General features: G+C 34.5%; 1 protein-coding gene across 3 annotated transcripts in view; it reads right to left on the reverse strand.

The window, feature by feature from the left end:
• Positions 1-1,958: 1,958 nt before the first annotated feature.
• Positions 1,959-19,870, reverse strand: part of ITGA6 (integrin subunit alpha 6) — a 96,385-nt gene continuing 78,473 nt past the window's right edge. For 2 of the 3 annotated variants that reach the window (XM_074215706.1, XM_074215709.1), the window contains 13 exons: positions 19,524-19,667; positions 17,713-17,828; positions 17,412-17,601; positions 17,219-17,302; positions 17,038-17,117; positions 16,810-16,887; positions 16,619-16,721; positions 15,118-15,291; positions 13,475-13,576; positions 13,283-13,393; positions 13,082-13,180; positions 9,693-9,818; positions 1,959-4,202 (listed from right to left, as the gene is read on the reverse strand). In XM_074215706.1, the coding sequence (XP_074071807.1) occupies positions 4,041-4,202; positions 9,693-9,818; positions 13,082-13,180; positions 13,283-13,393; positions 13,475-13,576; positions 15,118-15,291; positions 16,619-16,721; positions 16,810-16,887; positions 17,038-17,117; positions 17,219-17,302; positions 17,412-17,601; positions 17,713-17,828; positions 19,524-19,667 (1,569 nt within the window). In that variant the 3' untranslated portion in view covers positions 1,959-4,040. Of the gene's footprint in view, positions 4,203-6,593; positions 6,724-9,692; positions 9,819-13,081; positions 13,181-13,282; positions 13,394-13,474; positions 13,577-15,117; positions 15,292-16,618; positions 16,722-16,809; positions 16,888-17,037; positions 17,118-17,218; positions 17,303-17,411; positions 17,602-17,712; positions 17,829-19,523; positions 19,668-19,870 lie in introns of all 3 variants that reach the window. The other variant, XM_074215707.1, reaches the window with a different exon arrangement.

Here is a 19,870-nt window from a genome sequence, read left to right on the forward strand (position 1 = left end):
GAAGTTTAATAAAGCTGATAAGACTGGGGATTAAATCAAAGCAATTAAATACTTGTTTTGCATTTTATTTTTTTATTTCTATTTTTTAGGTTTTTACAAGGTAGTGGGGTTAAGTGGCTTGCCCATGGCCACACAGCTAAGTAATTGTCTGAGGCTAGATTTGAACTCAGGCTATCCTGATTCCATGGCCCATGCTCTATCCACTGCGCCACCTAGCCACCCCTAAAACTTGTTTTTCAATGGGCAAATCTGAAGCAATAATTTACTTTGGAGGTAAGTAAACAGCTAAGGCAGGATAGAAATGTGTTTCTTTTGTGCAGTGGTGTTAAGAAGTGAGTGGTGCTAAATGAATTCCTTATCAGTCGCCTCCACTGGGTGAGCAGTCCCTCTGATGTCATTAATTACCAATGTTGATTAGTATGATAGTGATACCTTACTTTTGTATAAAGTCCAATAAGCCTGCAAGTGCTTTTTAACAGACATTATCTTGTTAGATCCTATAACCCTGACTTGACAGGACATTTTAAACAATTCTAAAGTAAATACTGCAATGCCATTATTGTTTATTTTTGGCTGAGGCCATTTTTTTTTAAAGCATCAAAGACCTACAATACTGCCCAAACATCAGCCTGGGCTTCTCAGCTACTTAAGTATATAGACCACTTCAATTTTTTTGATGCACCTCTGATCTCAAATATTTCAGTAATCACTCCAGAGATGTAGACATCAAAACAAACATGCTCAAACTAGTTTAGAGCATGATTTATAACTATGTCTACATGATTTTTGTCTCTGTCTTCCAGTAAATTTGGCAATGGGTCTGGTGACTTAACAAGTGAGATAAATTATTGTTTCCATTTTGTTGTTGTTCAGTTGTGTCCAACTCTTTATGACTTCATTTGGGGTTCTCTTGGCAAGGATACAGGAGTGGTTTGCCATTTCCTTCTCCAGCTCATTTTACAGATGATGAAACTGAGGTAAGCAGGGTTAGTACCTGGGTTAGACAGCTAGTAAGTGTCTGAGGCTGGATTTGAACTCAAGTCTCCTTGACTCTAGGCCTAGTATATGACTCCAGGTGCCACAAAGCGGCACCACCTTAGTGAAGGACAAATTGAGACTCAGGCTAAATGACAATGACAGGGGTAGTTAAGTGGTGCAGTGGCTAGGGCACTGGCCCTGAAGTCAGAGGGACCTGAATTCAAATTTGATCTCAGACACTTGATATAAGTGACTTCGCAAAGTCACAACCCCATTGTCCCAACAAAAAACCAAAAAATGACAATGACATAATAAGTGGTAGAAGAACTAGAACCCACATGGCCCAGTTTTTTTTCTATTATACAACATGGTGTAGAATCAATATCCATTCTGCAGATGTTCAATACAAGTAATTGCTTAGGCTTTTCAACCACTAGAAGAAAACCATCCTAAAATAAATCAACAGCTAAAGGAAAAACTATCTAATTGATTACTTCAAATAATTTCATCTTTATTGTCCAAATTGAGGATTTAGAGCTTGGATGGATCTTTGAGGCTTTCTAGTCCAACACACTTATAGTGCATGTAAGGAAACTGGGACCCAGGTAATACGTTTCAGACATAGAATAGGCAAATAATGTAGACTAAAGGGAAAAAAAAGGAATTCTCTCCTTCATTAGCACAAGTATGCTATTATAAATTTTTTAAAAGTTGTAGATTTTTTAAAATGCCTTATCTTTGTTCCTTTATTTACTCATTTATATCAAACACTACCTGAAATCATATCTGGACAACTTCTAAATTATTTTGTGTATTAAAAGTAATTAAATAACTCAGTACTCTTTCATAAATCTTATGGAAGACCTAAAAATAACTGGTTTCATAAAGAGAGAAACCTTGGCCCTTAAGACTCTTTCACAAATGTTTTCTATGTTACAAAGCCAAAGTTAGTCTCATGACAATGACTAAGTAATAAGTACTTTCATTAAAAAATTTTTATTTCACACTTTTATACAAATATCCACAGGTATGTTCTCATCATGGAATGATTTTACAATGTTAGTATAAAAATTTATCAAATGCAAACAGACCAGTGACTTGACTTGAGATGACATTTTTAACAATTCTAAATTTAACACTGCAACAACATTTTTGCTTTTTGTATTATTAAAAACTACACTGACTTCAGGACATTCATTTTTTTTAATAACAAAGGTCTATGAACACTCACTGTCAATATAAGCAGCCTCTTTGCAGCTTATAAAGCCAGTACATTGTGATCTTGAGTTATCCAGGCAAGATACTGAATCTTTTAAACACTGATACTACCTTCTTTTTAGAGACTAAAATTGTAAACAAAATACAATATTTGTACATGTCTTTATGAATGAAGACTTGAATTTTAAGGTCATACAGTTCCTGAAATGGAAAAAATAGCCCAAACTGATGAAAGCACGTACAATAATATTTTGTACTTTAGGAAATTTCTTATACTAGTTTCAAACTAATTAGTACTTCTCTCCTTTCCCTCCCCATATAACTAAACATTCTGGAACATGATAGGTAAACTGTTTATGAAGCCTGGTTCTATTCAAGATATAATCAATGTGTACAGCATAGCAATTGCCTTATTCTGTCAGTAGAATGCAAGAAGCAATTTGAAGGCATTGTAAAGTTCTTATTTTAATAATCACAAAGTCATTCAGGGAACATAGATTGGAGAAAAATATCAATGTATTCTTTTGATGGCTCTAATAGTAATAAAAAAATTAAAAGTCATGCTATCATGTCTGAAAAATAAAATCACTGTTTTGACATTAAAGCATCATTCAGTAGTCTCAACTTGGATCAGTTCAGATCCACCATATGCACCTAGCTGTTTTTGAAATGCTATTAATAGATAACATCTGGAGGAATGAGAGATGGGGACAAACAAGTCCATTTCCTCCAAGACTTTCTTAAAGTATGTGTGTGATGTTCTGAAAATAGTTGTTTGAGGGCAACCAAAACAAGCCTGACGCAAAAACCAAAACCAAGAGATCCTGACTGATCAGTAAGGAAAATAATCTTAGAGTTAAATTCTATCTCTTAAGCAAACCCAGATCTAAATGGTATTTAGGAAGAATAAGGGTAGAAAGAGAGGAGAGGGGAAGATGCTATAATATATAGTTGTTTTAAGTTATTAAAAAAATATCTCTGGTATATTTATAAAGAATTATTATTTTCTTTTTTGCAGTGAAAGATTTAGGTCAAAACCACTAACCACCTATATATTCTAAACTGATCACCTAAACCAGTCAAATAAAGCTAAATTGGAAAGTCTTTGGCCTATGTGTTAGTCAAAGGCAAAACGATTTATGAGAAAAATAAATACCAGGGCTAAAATATATACAAAAAATATAATTAGTTATTCAAGCCTGTTTTGTGTGTGTGTGTGTGTGTGTGTGTGTGTGTGTGTGTGTTGTATGTGTATGTTAGTCAGAAGAGAAGATGATATCCTGTATATTTTGGCATGAGCAGTATTCACACAAATCTGAGGTTAAAAACAAGATGGTAGGATGGCAGCATCACCTTCTATTGCACATTTACTTGAAGACAGTACTTTAGCTTAAACCACTGTCGATTTAAAGTTCTCTGATTCTAGTGGAAGAAATGTTTGGAAAGGCAATGCTAGAATTATTGAACTTACTACATGCCAGTGGATATCAGCATGACTGACGATGGTGTTTTTCTTTCTAATGCACTAATGGGATCATTTCACAAGAGGTACAACTCAGCATACTCTTTCTCATCATGGGCCAGCCACACCAAAATGAAAGGCAATCTGGAAATTTAAATTAAGGCAGTTTAAAAAAAAATCAGTTCCATCTGATTCAAATTTAGCTGTGCAAAATCAATGCCTTGGGATACGTAACAATATCCACAGTTTAAAACTGTATGTCCATACTGTCTGTAGTAAGTCTGAAACCAATCCTCAGTTACCGAAGGAATTTTTAAAATCCATTTAAATTTCTGAGTTGGAAAACAAGAGAACAGTCTGGAGAGTGTGCTGGTTCCCCCCACTAGGAGTAGCTTTCATCTTCGTTCCATTTTGTGATCCACTGTTTTTTTTCCAGGCCATCATTATATTTCTCATCTTTGATCTCTCGTTCCTCTTTCCGGATTCTTACAGCATGGTATCGGGGAACGCTGTCATCGTACCTGGAGCGCTTAAAGAATCCGCACTGGAGCAGAGGCAGAAAGGGGAAACAAAAATATTCAGTTACAAAATGCAAAAAAAAAAAAAAAAATGTACCAAGCAGAAATAGCTTAGCTTTTTTGTTCCTTTTAAAGTAATGCCCATATTTGGGAGAAAAGAAATAATTTTCCTTAAGAAAGAAACACAAATGTCTTAAAAGGAAAATGGCTGAGGTTTTAAAAAAGAAGAGAAATAATGGAGTGAGAGTTCAGTAGGAGAACTATGCAACTGAAGGGCAAGTCCATTTTCACCTGCTGACTTTAGATTAAAATTTTGCTTTTGATAATAAAGAAGCCTATTTCTGTTGTAACAATTTAGGAGTCACTGGGAAAATGCTTCTACAATTGAATAAAATAATCTCAATATTTTATTTGAATTATAGCTCATTTTAAAATCATTCTAAGGGAGTCATTTTGGCATATAAGGGGCATTTTGGAAATAGATTAGGAGTTAAATCAAGCCTGAAAAAAAGAAAGAGAAAAGGTTTCCTTGCCAAAATAAAATGATGTTGAGTCACAAACATTTTGCAAGACAGTATGTGAATATTCCCATATTATGTAACTGGCATATTTAAAAACCTTACTCTTTCGTACTGTTTTAAATTTCATTGCTCATAACATATCTCTTGGGAGCTATACATCACCTCAGTTGTAGGGGACATGCTGTCCATAAGTTAATCAATTCTCTTTACAAATAATGAAGTAACTGTGTGCTAGTATTCAGTTGAATTAAACACTGCCTAAACCTTTTGTTTATTGAGCTACCATGGGACTCACAACATATTGGAGTGGCTCCTCATTTTGCTTGGAAAATACAAAATATCTTTTCCATTGAAAGTGCTATGAGAATTAAATATTTTAGTTATATGTACCCTGCTCTGTTAAAAGACAATGCAATCTGAATGGAAATTTTCCAGGTTATTTCAGAATCAAAAACTGTTTGTAGTGCAGTGTGGCAGTAAAGGAAGAGTCTTCCAATTTAGAAATGCAGCTAGATGATGAATGATGAAGATATTTAGAATGAAAGATTAGCCTGCTTATTATGCAACTACCTACAGGAACAGATTTATGTTGAATGATACTACAGTATTATTAAAATACTATGGTCAAAATGCATAAGTATTAATATGGCAATAGAAAAATGGTATGAGAAGTAACTTTCATCTCAAGGTTACTTCTATGTTGACCACAATATTTTTATGATTTATAATCCCAGACTAGATCACAGTAGTATCTACCTAAAATAAAACACAGCTACCCATTTAAATAGTGCAGTAATTTAATGAACATTTAATGGCATGAGAGAAATACTATGCCACTGAAATTTGGGTGGGGCACCAAACTGAGCCATGGAAAGGAAGTTGGAAAAATACCATCCCTGTTTATCAAGATGTCAAAAAAAAGTAAAATGAGAAAAAGGAAAACACTCAACTTCTCCCATGAGTCCACAAATAAGAAAAGTAAAGCAGATCTAAAAATTTAAGTGAAACCTCTAAGAGAATAAAGTGGTCAAAGTCATTTTACGATAAACTCAGTGATCTGTCTAAATTTCTTTGTATCTATTATTACTCTCCTAGTGCATAGATCTTGAAATCTTAATTGGAGAAATTTTGATCATAATGTGCTGAAATGGGCTTTGGACTATCTTATGCTTGCAGCAAAGTGAGTCATATCTCTTGATCTTAGCAGCCCAACATTTTTGAGCAATAGTAAAATTATTCCAAACTATCAATCCCCCCCTTCCATTTAATGTAAGTAGATTAAAATGATAATGATGAAAAAATAAGGTAAAATTAATGATGAAGAACCCTTTCATCAAGAGAAATAACATGTTTTCAGCATGCAACAAAGGTTAATAAAGCAGCCAACATCACTTCTAGTTATAGGCAATTCTATAACTAAAAGGAAAAAATAAAATCAGCAGCAATTTCTTATGTGTTGAAAAATTTCCAATTTTGCTCACTATTCAGTAGTGAGTATGTATATATATATATATGTGTATGTGTTTGCATACACATCACACATGTATCTATACAAATACTGTAGTAAACTATAAGTAATTATAGAGATTTGGAATATTCTTTGTTTCAGAGTATATAAGGATTCAAATTTTTATTACTGTTTTAGGTTGTACTGGAATGAATGGGAAGGAGGGAAAATCATACTTGTAGTTGAAGGGTTTTTCTTATACTTTCTAAGAAAAAAGCACATGAGCATTCAAATGCAAATAATGAAAATAAATAAAAGCAAGCAAGCACATGGAGAAAGGAGGAAACTCATGTTAATGGAATGAATGCAGCAAGCTCTTTCTCTTAACATTAGCCACCACAACCACAGCGGGTCCCACAGCTAGCAATGAAAAAACATTGATCAATTACCAATTACAGAAGTAGCTCAATACTATGCATCAGAAGTAAGCCTCTCTTTATCAGACGGCTGAGCATGGATCTCAGCCTTGTGATATGTGGCATCATAATGATCTTTCTTATTTCTCTTGAAGAAACCACACTATAAGGAAGCAAGGTACTTAGTCAATTTCACAAATTGATGGACAAACATAAAACTCAAAACTTGATCCTTTACTTTTATAGCTAGCCCACCGACAAGGATACCAATTTCAGCAACTGGTAGTGAAGACTAGCACTAAATATTTGGGATAACATTCAACCTGAATTCCATCAGGACATACTGCTTCTCCTGCTGATTTTCCTTTTACCACTTCAGAGATAATTAAGAAAACTATGAGTAACATATTAAAGAGGAATTGATTTTATTTATTCCAGTAGAAAAATGTCAAGGCCCACATTTTTCCCAAATGCAAGGTTTAAAGCTGTGACTTTGGTTTCATCTATTTGGCATGTTATGCTCTTCCAGAAAGTCAAAAGGCTGACTTATGCTGTTTGTTCAGACAGTAGGTTAGGAAATGAATTCTCTAAAGTGAGACTTTGCACAAATCCTAGGAAAAGAGTTTCTGGGAAGTTTTTTTTTTCTTCTTTCACAATAAATCCTTCAGAACAAATATCATCAATTTGAAGCCTAGGGATCCGTGGAGCGAATTACAATACAAATTTGAAGACAGCTCAAGGGAAGAATGATTACTGTCATTTTCACAAATTCCGGATGAACATGAAACCCTCAAATGATAGAAACTTAAGTGAATTAGGTTAGGTCACTGTAAATGAGTATAAAAGCATTATCCTACTTTCCACTGTAATTTCCTTCATATAACTGGAGAACTTAGTCTATTTACTTATACTTGGTTCATAAGGTCTTGGAATTATTTTTTGAAATATAGCTTGGCCTGATGGATCTGTGACCTTTGGTGAATTCAGCTTCATATGCTGACAAATGTTATGAAGGAAAAGATATACCTAGCTGATGTTGGGAAATGTCTGCTTATTTGTGAAACTAGTGGCCTCTCGAATATCAATTCTAATCAAGGTTCAGTATGACCTAAGGCAGAAATTCTTGAGAGTGAAACCCCAATCAGATTAAAATATAATTGGAGAATGCTTAATAAAATAAAATAAAAGTGCAATATAACATGGATAATATTAATTTATAGTTTTCTAAGTAGTCAATATATAGATCTAATCCTTTTCTATTTGTGTCTGACCACTAGCTTAGTGGACAGAATACAATTTTTGGAGTCAGGAAGTCCTGCTTATGACATATACTAGTTCTGTGAACAAGGGCAAGTCACTTAACCTTCAGATGCCCCAAGCAATTCTCTGATACTAAAAGTTAATATGAGTTGCTGATCTACATTAGTTGGAGGCAAGTTCACTACACCATGAATTTAAAGATTTGGATTCCCCAAATGGAGGAAAATGGAGGCTCAGTATGAAGGCAATAACCATAAAATAATGAGTCTTATTCACATGTATTCTTGAAGTCAAATTGCTTTAAATAGAAACTTTTTAAAGAAAATAAAGCTATCAAAATGGCAGATCTGGGAAAGACCTTAAAGATTATCCAATCAAAACCCATCATATTTCAAATAAGAAAACTTATGCAAAGAGAGATTATATGATTTAGCCAAAGCAAACCAGCCAGTTGATGGAAGTGCTGGGACTAGAAGTTATCTTTAAGAACACAAATATTTAGATGAAAAACTGTTAGCATATCTGGAAGACTATCCTTAGGGATTCCTTAAACCAAAACACTTTTGCCTTGACTTCCATTTTTCTTGATTTTATCTTGGCATGGGTTGTTTAGATTGATCCCAGAATATGAAAAGCACAATTACATATAGTAGAGCTAAAGGAGGTCAGGCTCTTTCTAAGAGTCACTGTGAATCAAAAGCTCTTGGGCTTTACTGATAACAAGAACTCCAAACACATCCTCTAAGAGAGGTCTAAAGAATGACTTCTCTTTGGACAACAACAATTTAAGCATGGCATAGTTGGAGGAAACATAGTTCTCATTTCCTATAGCAGAAAAATGAAATAGTAATCTATATAGTCCATTATACCTTGAACTCTATTTGTAATTTATTTATATTATTTGTGCCTTTTTTTTTTGTAATGAGGGCAGTCAGGTAGCATAGTGGCTGGAACACTGCTTTGAAAGACCTGAGTTCAAATCTGGATTCAGATACTGACTAGCAGGGTGATCTTGGGCAAGTCACTCAACCCTTGGGCTTAATTTCCTCATCTGTAAAATGAGCTGGTTGAAGGAAATGGCAAATCATTCCATACCTTTGTCAAGAAAACCCCAAAGTGAAGAATCAAACACAACTGAAAATGATTTAACAAAAACTGTAATATGAGATGAAAGAATTGTGCATTACCACTAATATTAAAAATCCAGGCTGCAAAATAGTGTACCCTCATATGATGTGTATTCATAACATAAATCCTCATATAGTATATATTATATATATATATATATATATATATATATATATATATATATAAATGTGTGTGTAAATATATATATATATGAATGAAATATGAGGATGGTTACAAGCTTTGTGGAAGAATTTTTTAAAAATATGGTAAAGTGCTTCAAAAGGGGAAAAGAGAAAAGATGTTTTTACAATTAAAAAAGAAATGAAAACTTTTCACATGGGTTTCTATTATGTTTAGGATAAAAAAGTATGGGTGTGATTTTTTTCATATTGATTCCAAGTTCTGCTCACCTCATATGTTCATTTCATACTGGGGGAGTACGAGTTAAGGGGAAGGGGAGGGTGAGGTTAAAACTTGCCAGAACTATAGTAAGCCAGCAATTAAGGATTCGTTGGTCCCAAATGAAGTACATATCAGTTTCAAGTAACACAAAAGATGAATTTAGTATTTCTAAAACATATTTTAGTTATGTGTTCTATGACTGTACATCGAGGTGACTGAACTTCATACATCAAAACTTTCCATGATATCCAGATAATTATAACATGCTGTCCTCACTCTTAAAAAAAAAACTAGTAATTTTAAAAACATGAAATAAAACACAAGAAAAATGCTAAAACCTACCTTCCATAGTAAAAATACTAATAGAGCAAGCATCAAAATTCCAGCAAGAATAGCCACAAGGATTATCCACCAAGGAACGCCAGAATACTGTGCGACTGTCTTTGAAGGAAATACCGTAACACGGACCTGTGAAGCAGAAGAAATAATGTGAGGTTGAGTGTATGCAGCAGTGTCAAGGAATGCAAAGAGTAAGCATTTGAGAGACCAATTCTAGTTCAGATTTTGTCCTTCAAGGCAGTTAAGAAGGCCATCTATGAAGAATGCTAAATTTTAAATGGAACTTTTTTCCCTCTATTAACTTGTAATGTGTTCCACAGTTGCTTCCTTTTATAATCCTGATTTCTTCATTCCAGGCAGACTTAAAAGGTCTATAAAAATACAATGATGCAGCTCTTCCCCACCAAACTAAACATTCAATAAAGGAAGAACTGTTGAATTAGGTAGACATTCTAAAACATTTTAGCAGTGGCAGTGAACACCACCAAGGCTAATGGAGGACAGGGCTATCTAGAGGGATGCGGGCATAATATATGCAGGGAAATCAGGAAGACCCCTCCAACACTCAAGTCCCTAATCACTACATATTGGCTATGTGACTCTGGAAAATTCATTTCACATCTCAATGGTCCAGGAATCTCCTAAGACTTAAGTTGTTCTCTTACCTGGTCAAAGACTTTCCTCCTCAGGAACTCCCAGCACAGAGGAACTCTCAGATCTGGTCAAGAAAAACTGACCTGCACCCTTTCCTGACTCTTTGATTATTCAACACTGTTCCTTACATTAGCAATTTCCTCCTCTGCCTGGAAACACTTGACCATCCTTCAAAGCCAAATCAATGACAATTTCCCTGATCATGGGAAGATCACCTTCTCTTTGTCCCTCACATAACACTTTGAAACCTTCTCTAAGGCACTCATGAATCATTGGGTGTGTGTTTTTTGTTATGATAATGTCCCAGTGAGGGATGACTATATATTTTCTCCCACCTCAGCTCCAGTAATGGCTTATACCTTTATTTGAGTTTTAAGTAAATGTTTATTGAACTGAATAATTAATCAGTAATAATACTAGGAATATTTGATTTTGAGAAAAAGAAGCTCTCATCAGTTTTCAAATATTTGCATGCATAAGAAAAAAACATATTTTACATTACTCTAGAACGGAGGTCCTTAACCTGAAGTCCACAGTCCTTTTGGTCTGTAGAGAGAGTCAGGGAGACTATGAACTTGGAAACTTTTCATATTTGGATAATTATTTCTATATAATTTGTTTTCTCAAAAAATCCTATGGGATTTTATTTTGTACATTTAAAAATATAAGAGAAGGGATCCAAAGACCTCATCTAACTGTCAAAGGGATAGATGACATGCAAAAAGTTAAGAACCTTTGCCATAGAAGGCAGAAGGATTATTGATGAATAGAGCAACAGTGTGCTGGTAAATGTTTAACAATCACTGTATGAAACCATACAACACTATTTTATGTGCAATATGCATTGCAAACATTTTCTTCACCTTCTTAAATCTAAAAACCAACAAAAATAAATAAATCAAGCCCTGATGCACTTGCTGATTTCTGAAGTGCATTTCTAATTAAAAGTTACAAAGAAACCAATTTAGGCTCAATACAAAGAATAATTTTCAAAATAATTAAACCTATTTGACAATGGAATAGGGTTCCTTATGAGGTAGTAAGGTTCCTATCACTGGAGACATTCAAATGTGATTTTCTGCAGCAAACACATTGTCACAGTCCAACTTGATCTGTTTTGTGTTGCCATATTACTTTTGTTCTTATTGTAAATTGATCTTGAGAAAGCATTTGGCTTGGTAGAGGCAAAATGTAGTTTTTAAGATTCTTTTTCAAAGTTTCTATCATACAAATGTTAAGATCATGCAAGACTTTTCTGACAGATGAAACCACAGTTATAACTTCAATCAGTGAACCTCTGATAGTTGATATTAAGTAAGACATAAAACAGAAAGACGTATGCTTGCCAAAAATGGGCCTCATTTCGAGGGAATATCCCATGTGAAGACAGAAATCAAAGAGGAATTACCTAGAGATATTGAGTTTCTCTCAATGTTCATATTTGAAAATGTGCTGTTTGCATCAATCCCTCAAATACTACAGGTCCTTTCCAATGAAATATTTCACTTCTCAAAAGAGATCAGCCCAATAATCAAAGATAAAGCCAAGTAGAAGAATAAATATACCTACTGACCAGATTGAAAAAGACAACTGCTTTGGCAGTCAACTGAGTGAGTCAATCAGTTCAAGTACCTTAGACAAACATAGCAGACAGATAAGGAGATGGGCCCAGAATTGAACAGGTATATGACAGAAAACTATTCTTCATTTGAGAAATTATCTCAAAATGCTCCCTTGGGTTATCCAAAGGGCAAAAGTAAGATTATGGTGATTCTAAGTGAGTTAAAGATTATTAACATAAAATATTAAGTAATAGAGTTGTTCAATGATAACTTTCACTAGAAGTCAGGATTATTTTAGCTTAAAAGAGGAAACAGAAGACTTGTTTAACTGGAAAAGGAGTCAGGCCATTAATATATATATATATATAGCAGTCTATTATATCTATAAAATTTTAAAAGACCCAGAGAAGATCTCTGAGTTATATGAGTAGTAGATTTGGAGGTTTTTATGGAAGAAGATGGACAAGAATTAAATAAGATGAGCAAGAAAAGATGGTATAGGGGTAGCTAGGTGGCACAGTGGATAAAGCACCAGCCCTGCTGTCAGGAGGACCTAAGTGAAAATGCAGCCTCAGACACGATACTTATTAGCTGTGTTACCCTAACCCCATTGCCCTGCCAAAAAACTATCCCAACCAAGAAAGAAAAAAGACCTACAAAATTCACTAGTGAAGGTAATGCCTACATTTATAAGCTTATTGATTTGGTAGCTTAATAAAAACAGAAGATTAGCCTAGATCAGGGGTATTTAATCTGAAATCTATGAATTTGGTACCATGGTATTTCAATATAATTGGTTTCCTTTGTAACCTTGAGTTTGATGCATTTAAAACCTTTATTCTGAGAAGGGGTCCATGACTCATAAAAAAAGTTGATACCCTAAATCTAGATAATTCTTGCAATTTCTCTAAACTCTATAATTCAATTATTCTATAACCCATTCTATAAATACTTTTGATAATTTAATATGTACAAGATTGGATGATTTCTAATTTTCATTCTGAATCTAAGAGTCTTTCAAAATGCATATAACTCTCTTTTAAGAGAGTGGTAAACATATAAGGAGGAATAGAGAGAGGAATGATGAGAGTTATGAGACTTAAGACAAAAAACATTAACTTCTTCAGTTTTGCCAAGTAGCCAGAAAAAGATGAAAATTATTTTGAAACTACTCACTTGAGTGCCTGCATTTGGGACCTTAATATTCTCTGCTCTTGCAGTAACATTAATGTTAGCGTGAAGAAGAATATCTAAGTAGTTCAACTTGGAATATTCCTGTTTTGGGGGAAATAAATGGCATTAAGAGTCAAAGAAACAATTAATCCCTATAAGAAGGCAGATAGCTCTCCAAACAAGTGTCCCATAATGGAGCCATACCTCTAGGAATGTTCCATTCCACAGTCTTGACCGTAATATAATAGAAGCTTTGCTGTCCAAACCATGCAGGGGACATATTATGTCCACACAGTTAACATTTGTGCTACAGTTCTAGAAAGAAATTGACAAGTTGAAATGTAGTACACCAAAGAATGTTAATAATCTAACAAATCTCTTAGAAAATGCACTTACAAGGGTCTGATATTTTCTTTCTGCAAATAAAGAAAATTTTCTGCCATCATCTGTTTGTTTCTCTGCAATTTCTCGCTTTCTTCTTGAATTGTGAGGAGATGCCTAAAAGAGAAGGAGAAGTGTACCAGGAAGATCTCAAGAGGTCACGTAGGCCTGTCTTTCTTCTGCCACCCCCCCATACAATCTGGACCTTTTACTTATCCTCCTTGCTACAATTACTTCAAATCTACATTTTTTTATAGTATAGGCATACATGGATTCCTTCTCCTCCTCAAGGAATTAAAATAGAATTAACTATTTATTTACAAAATCAGCAAAAGTTTTTATCACCTAAATCTTTTGATATTTAATGATGATGGGGCGGCTGGGTGGCGCAGTGGATAGAGCGCCAGCCCTGGAGTCAGGAGTACCTGAGTTCAATCTGGCCTCAGACACTTAATAATTACCTAGCTGTGTGGCCTTGGGCAAGTCATTTAACCCCATTGCCTTGCAAAAACTTAAAAAAAAAAGATATTTAATGATGATAAACCAGACAGATGGTCCCTAGCTTAAATAAGTACCTGCTGAAAAAAGAACAAGCTCTCCAAAGAATTTAGGTCCAAAGAGGCCCTAAATAACCTCTATTAACACACTGGTGTAGAGAAATTCTGGGAGGGAAGGTCTTGTACTAATATAGATTAATATCTGTGTGGAAACTCAAAGAGCCTTTTAGACAGGTACCCAGGAGTTTTACACAGAGTACATTTCAGAGGCAGGAATAGAACTCAGGTTTTCCAGACACTAAGGCCAACTCTCTATCACACCATGCTTCTCAGATCCAGCAAAACCCTTATACTAAATTTTATTCTAAAGGACATTTTTTTTTTTGTTTTTGCAAGGCAAACGGGGTTAAGTGGCTTGCCTAAGGCCACACAGCTAGGTAATTATTAAGTGTCTGAGACCGGATTTGAACCCAGGTACTCCTGACTCCAAGGCCAGTGCTTTACCCACTACGCCACCTAGCCGCCCCTAAAGGACATTTTCAATGGTCAAAACAGCTTTGGCTGGTACAGTTGAAGCAAAACAGAATTGAAAGTACCTGTCCAAGTCTCTAGCATGACTAAAAAATTATTCATTATAATTACTGATATTTCTATAATATTTAAGATGTAATCTTAACAGTGAGAGGCAAAAACTGCTGACAGTATCTCCCATGTTACAGATAAGAAACTGAGGCTTAAGAAGATAAGTGGCTTGCTCGTGCTCTGAAAGTATCAAAAGGCAGGATTAGAATCAAGGCTCTTCTAACTATTAAATCAGCTCTATTTTCACTGTACCATAATACCATGCCAACCATATGCCTCACCTCTCATCTCAGTGCTCAATAGATTTTATCCTATTATTAGCCATCAAATTCCAAAAATTTTCATTTCCTGAAATGAGTAAAGGCAGATCTAGCCTTTGGAAGTGGGTATTTAACCTGAAAATTTCTCACTATTCCTTGGTAAATTATGCCTAAAAAGAAAAATATGAGGAAGGAGGAAAGACAAGGTAATCATTCTGTCAATTTTCTCAGGAAAGCTCAGTGATTGTATCAGAAGTAATCTTCCATTTCATCAATATGTTATTAGATAAGTATGAACTGAAAAAAATTATTAACATACCTTTAATTGCAGAGAGTTAATTTCACCTTGTGGCTCACAGTTTATTTTTTCCAATCCTTTGGATTCTATTTTCATCAAATAAAGCAGCCATTTGCCATTGCTAATTTCTTTGGGCCACTGAATGTTTAGAGATGCTGTGCCGAGATTTTTAAGAGGTTTCCCTAAATTAATTACCTGTTGAGAAATAAAAATGCATATGTTCTCAGAGTAAATTCTCTTAATGTAAAATTACAGCAGCAGTGGTTGGAAAATGTCAAGAGTATTTGATGCAAAATTGAATAAGCACAGAAAGGAGTCAGAAGCACAAATTCTGGGGCCATGTTTGCTCATGAAGAGGACAAGGGCAATGTATACTGGTGAACTGATCTGTGTCTATGTAATCAGGTCATCATTATTAACTTCATTTATAGTTTTTTCCCCAAAGGCACTGGGGTTAAATGACTTGTCCAAGGTCATGCAGCTAGATAATTATTAAGTGTCTGAGGCTGGATTTGAACTCAGGTCCTTCTGACTCCAAGGCAGGTGTTCTATCCACTGCACCACCTAGTTGTCCCCATCATCAACTTCAAATGTGAATATACCTTCATGTTACTGCTATCAGGGGTCAGGAACGACACTTCTATGACAGACAAGGCATGCCATAGTGAAGTCAGGATTTTTAGTCACAGGAAAAGGAAATCTATGTATGACTTTATAGCAAGATTCAATGTCATATGGATGAAGTCAAAGAGATATTCAGATAATTCAATCATCTTCTGCATAACTAGTCTCCAGAGAAATTTTCATCACTTCAGCATTCTTGTTCCAAGTCTCTTTTCCCCACTATAGTTAGCATAATTTTATAAACTATAAACCCAATTTCATACATCTTCAGCAAAACAAAAATGGGAAGGTAAATCTCTTGAGAGAAAGATATTACCTTCCAAAATCAAATAATATATACATAAAATATTTTTTTTTAGATTTTCATTAGTACAAATAATCACAAGTTGCCAAGTTATCTCAGTTTTCTCATCTGTAAAATGAGTTGAAGGAAATGGCAAACCACTCTAGTATCTGTGCCAAGAAAACCCCAAATAGGGCCATGGAGAGCTGGACACAACTGAAGCAATGATCAATCAAGTCACATAAACAACAAATGTATATAGTGCTCACATTATACCAAGTACTCTGCTAAGTGATCTACAAATATTTTTATTTGATTCTCATACCAACTCTGTGAGGTAGGTGCTATTATTAACTTCATTTTGCAATTTAGGAAACTGAAGCAAACAGAGCATATGAAATGTTAAAGGTTGGATCTGAACTCAGGTTGAGTCCAGTTCCAGCACTGTACCCCAGGGCTATAATATGTAAAATGTAAAATAAGGATGAAAAGGTCAGACTGTGGAGGCCCTCAAAGGCCGGGCTAAGGGGTCTGGGGTTTATTTGGGGAGAAAAGTAAAAAAAGTGAAATGATTTATATGGACCCCAATTCCTTCACATGTCTGCTCTAACTCACCCTGAATTCATATTCTATTAAGTTTCCAATATCATCTTCAGATTTCATAGCTCGCTCACCAACAACAGTACCTCCAAAGTACACCTGGGAAGGTTTAGCAACTCTGTTAAATTAAAAAACACTGGGTTTCAGTAAAGATTGTAAATGGTTCTTTCAAACATTGATTTGTTATGCTAAATACAAACACTTACCCAGAGACCGACAAAAGCAGTTCAATAACCACTTTAGCTTTAGCTGTAATTGAAGCCAAATTATCTTGATTGCTTGTTCTGAAGTGAAAAGGAAACAATGAGGTTTTATTTTAACAGTTTTTTCATTATAATTACACTTCTTTCATGAGTCAGATCAGAGGCAATTCATAGAGGCCTACACATTCATGGTGCAAGGCTAAATGAAGAGACTAAGGAATAAGAACTCACGTTTCCAACTTCAGATTCACATCCAAGTCTGTGGTATCAAAGGTGACTTCTGTTGTACTTAAAATCAAATAAAAAGTAACCTAAAAAAACACATGTGTATGCCAATTAACATGAATCCAATCTATCAAAATCCTGATGACATTTTAAAATAACAAAATGAAAAAAAAAAATTAGCACCTACACTGGAATTTCTCTTAAAGGGATTTCCAAGTTCACAGTCTACTTGGGAACCATTTATATTGGCTGCACAACTCAACTGTTTTTCCTTGGGAAGTAAAAAAAAAAATATATAGGTCAAAATAGCAAATTCATGCATGCATATAAAGCACATCTGCCCCTTTTCTTCCTCCCTTTTTGTCTTTAAGGACACTCACAGGAAAAGCCTTCAGCTCTCTGTATGCAGAGTAAGTTAAGGTGTCAGGAAAAGTTGCAATGAGTTTGGCTTCATGGGCATCGTCCCCATCTTTTGTAGGATTCCTTGGGTTTGATGGGCTATTTGTCACTGTTATTTCTAAAGCGATATCCTTCTGATCTTTGAGAACAAGCTCTGGAATGCCATTGTGACTATAAAACACAGAGACAACAGTATTCTCAAGACACTTGAAATCCTTCCTCATCAAATGGCCCTTGTCTTATGATAACAGTTTATGCTAATGCTACAAAAGTGATTCTTACATTGGTAAATAAGAAAATTTGTCTTGGTTGCCATCTCGAGTACAGAATCTATACTCCAATTTCAGATTGCTATTGCAGATGTTGTCATTTCCACATCCCTCTTTTAAGAACTGGACCTAGAAATAAACCAGAAATGAGTGTAAATTAAGATCACTCAAAAAAACAGATAGAAGACTAAGTAAATAAAACTCTTTTTCTATAATATCTACATTCCAATGTGACAACTGCCCCTTTGGAGAAACCATAAGCATACAAACCCTTTGTAACATATCTAATTCCAACTTGGGTCTAAAAGGACATATAGTTAATAGCATTTTAATAACTTTTCCCCAATTTCATAAGAATAAGTCATGTCTAATGTTGTCTTGTGGTACAGCAGATAGTTTGCCAGGGCCTACAATAGAGAAATCTGGCCTCAGACATTACTAGTTGTATGACCCTAGGCAAGACACTTTATCCTTTTGCCTAAGTTTCTTCATCTATAAAATGAGTTAAAAAAAGGAATGACAAACATTCCATTATCTTTAACAAGAAAATGTCAAATGGGTCACAAAGAGTCAGACAAGACTGAAAACAACTGAACAACAAAGAAGTTTTCCTCCTCTTTGTTTCATGATGCTACCTTGAGGCTTTTGCCAGAAGGCAGAAATGTACTAGGAAAGGGATTATAAAGATGACAAAAATATCCATCTCAATAATATTCCAAAGAGTTTATGAGGCAGTGTTACACACTTTGGCATTTTAGGTTTAACCTGTCACTAGTTTCAAAAAACCTTATATTTTTTCTATTCAGTCAGAGAATGACCTCCACTAATTGACCAAGGTCAGCAGAGATTACAGTGGGACTGTATACAAGCATGAATATAAGCTGACCTTCAGACAGCAAGAGAAGTATTGTCATCAAGACATTCTCTTCTCTCTAAATTTTCATACTATTGATTCCTAACCCTTCCCCCTCTCTCACTTCCAAGCCAGTACAGGATCTCTAACAATTCAGATTTTCTCTAATCCTAATGGTAATTGAGTTCTGATGCTGTCCATTTCATCTTATAATCATTTCCCTTTCTGAGTAAGACATGCCCCTTGATTATAAGAACCAGACCAACTAAAAATAGTTTTATACTACTTTTCAAAGATAGTAAGTCTTCTATATGAGAACACTGAGACAGGAGAAATATATGATATACTATATTGAAATTCTAAACTCAGCTGGTTATAATATGAAAAGAACTGCAATAGAAAAAAAATTTCAGTCTATAAAACTACTCATAAATTATCTACATACCCTCCTGATTTGGGAAGGAGGAGTAAAGAAATATATGTGTATGATATACCTACATACATAAACATATATTTCTTTCTTTCTCCTTTCTACATTACTATGTGTATTTATGTATTAATGCTGTATTTTGTATAAATATATTAATGAGTATTAATAAACTTCAATATAACAAAATTTATGATCCCTGTTAGTCTCTAGATTACTAGAGATCAGAGTGAACAGTAAACATGCCAGCTTTTGTTTGAGAAGATGATGATTTTTCTAAATTACTAAGAAATGTAAGCAATTATTTGTACTATATAAACAGAGATTATTTTTCCTATCATTATTTCCTTAGATTGGTTGAGTCTAACATGTAATATACTGAACACATAACATATAAATATGTTACACTGCAAGTTTATACAAAGGAGCATCCTTTCAATCTAATCACATGTTCTAACTATACACTCAGGAAGACATTTTACCAGATTATTTAACACTGTAGGGAAAAAAAACTCTGACATAATGGGGAGCCAGGCAAACTTACCTCTGAGGTCACAGTTTTGGGTTCATTTGAATTCAGAATTGGAATAAGTTCTGGAAGTGAATTTACTCGCCTCCGTGAACTTGGCTCTTGGATTTCCACTGAAGCTGTTATAGGAATAGGACGTAATTTATCTCTGATGTTCTCCTGGAAAATATAATCCTCTAATGAAGATCCTACTATATGGAAACAGTAACATTCTGAAACACTTCAGAGGAATATTTTACTTTGAATTCAAGTATACTACTTTTCTATATTAAAAAACCTGTATAGACCATTATAAAACCCCTCTTAAATTAAATAAGAATAAAACTCATGCAGTGCCTTAACCCTCTCTTTTAAATCTCTTA

The sequence above is a fragment of the Macrotis lagotis genome, chromosome 1 (genome assembly GCF_037893015.1).
Source record: "Macrotis lagotis isolate mMagLag1 chromosome 1, bilby.v1.9.chrom.fasta, whole genome shotgun sequence".
Taxonomy (NCBI): Eukaryota; Metazoa; Chordata; class Mammalia; order Peramelemorphia; family Peramelidae; genus Macrotis; species Macrotis lagotis.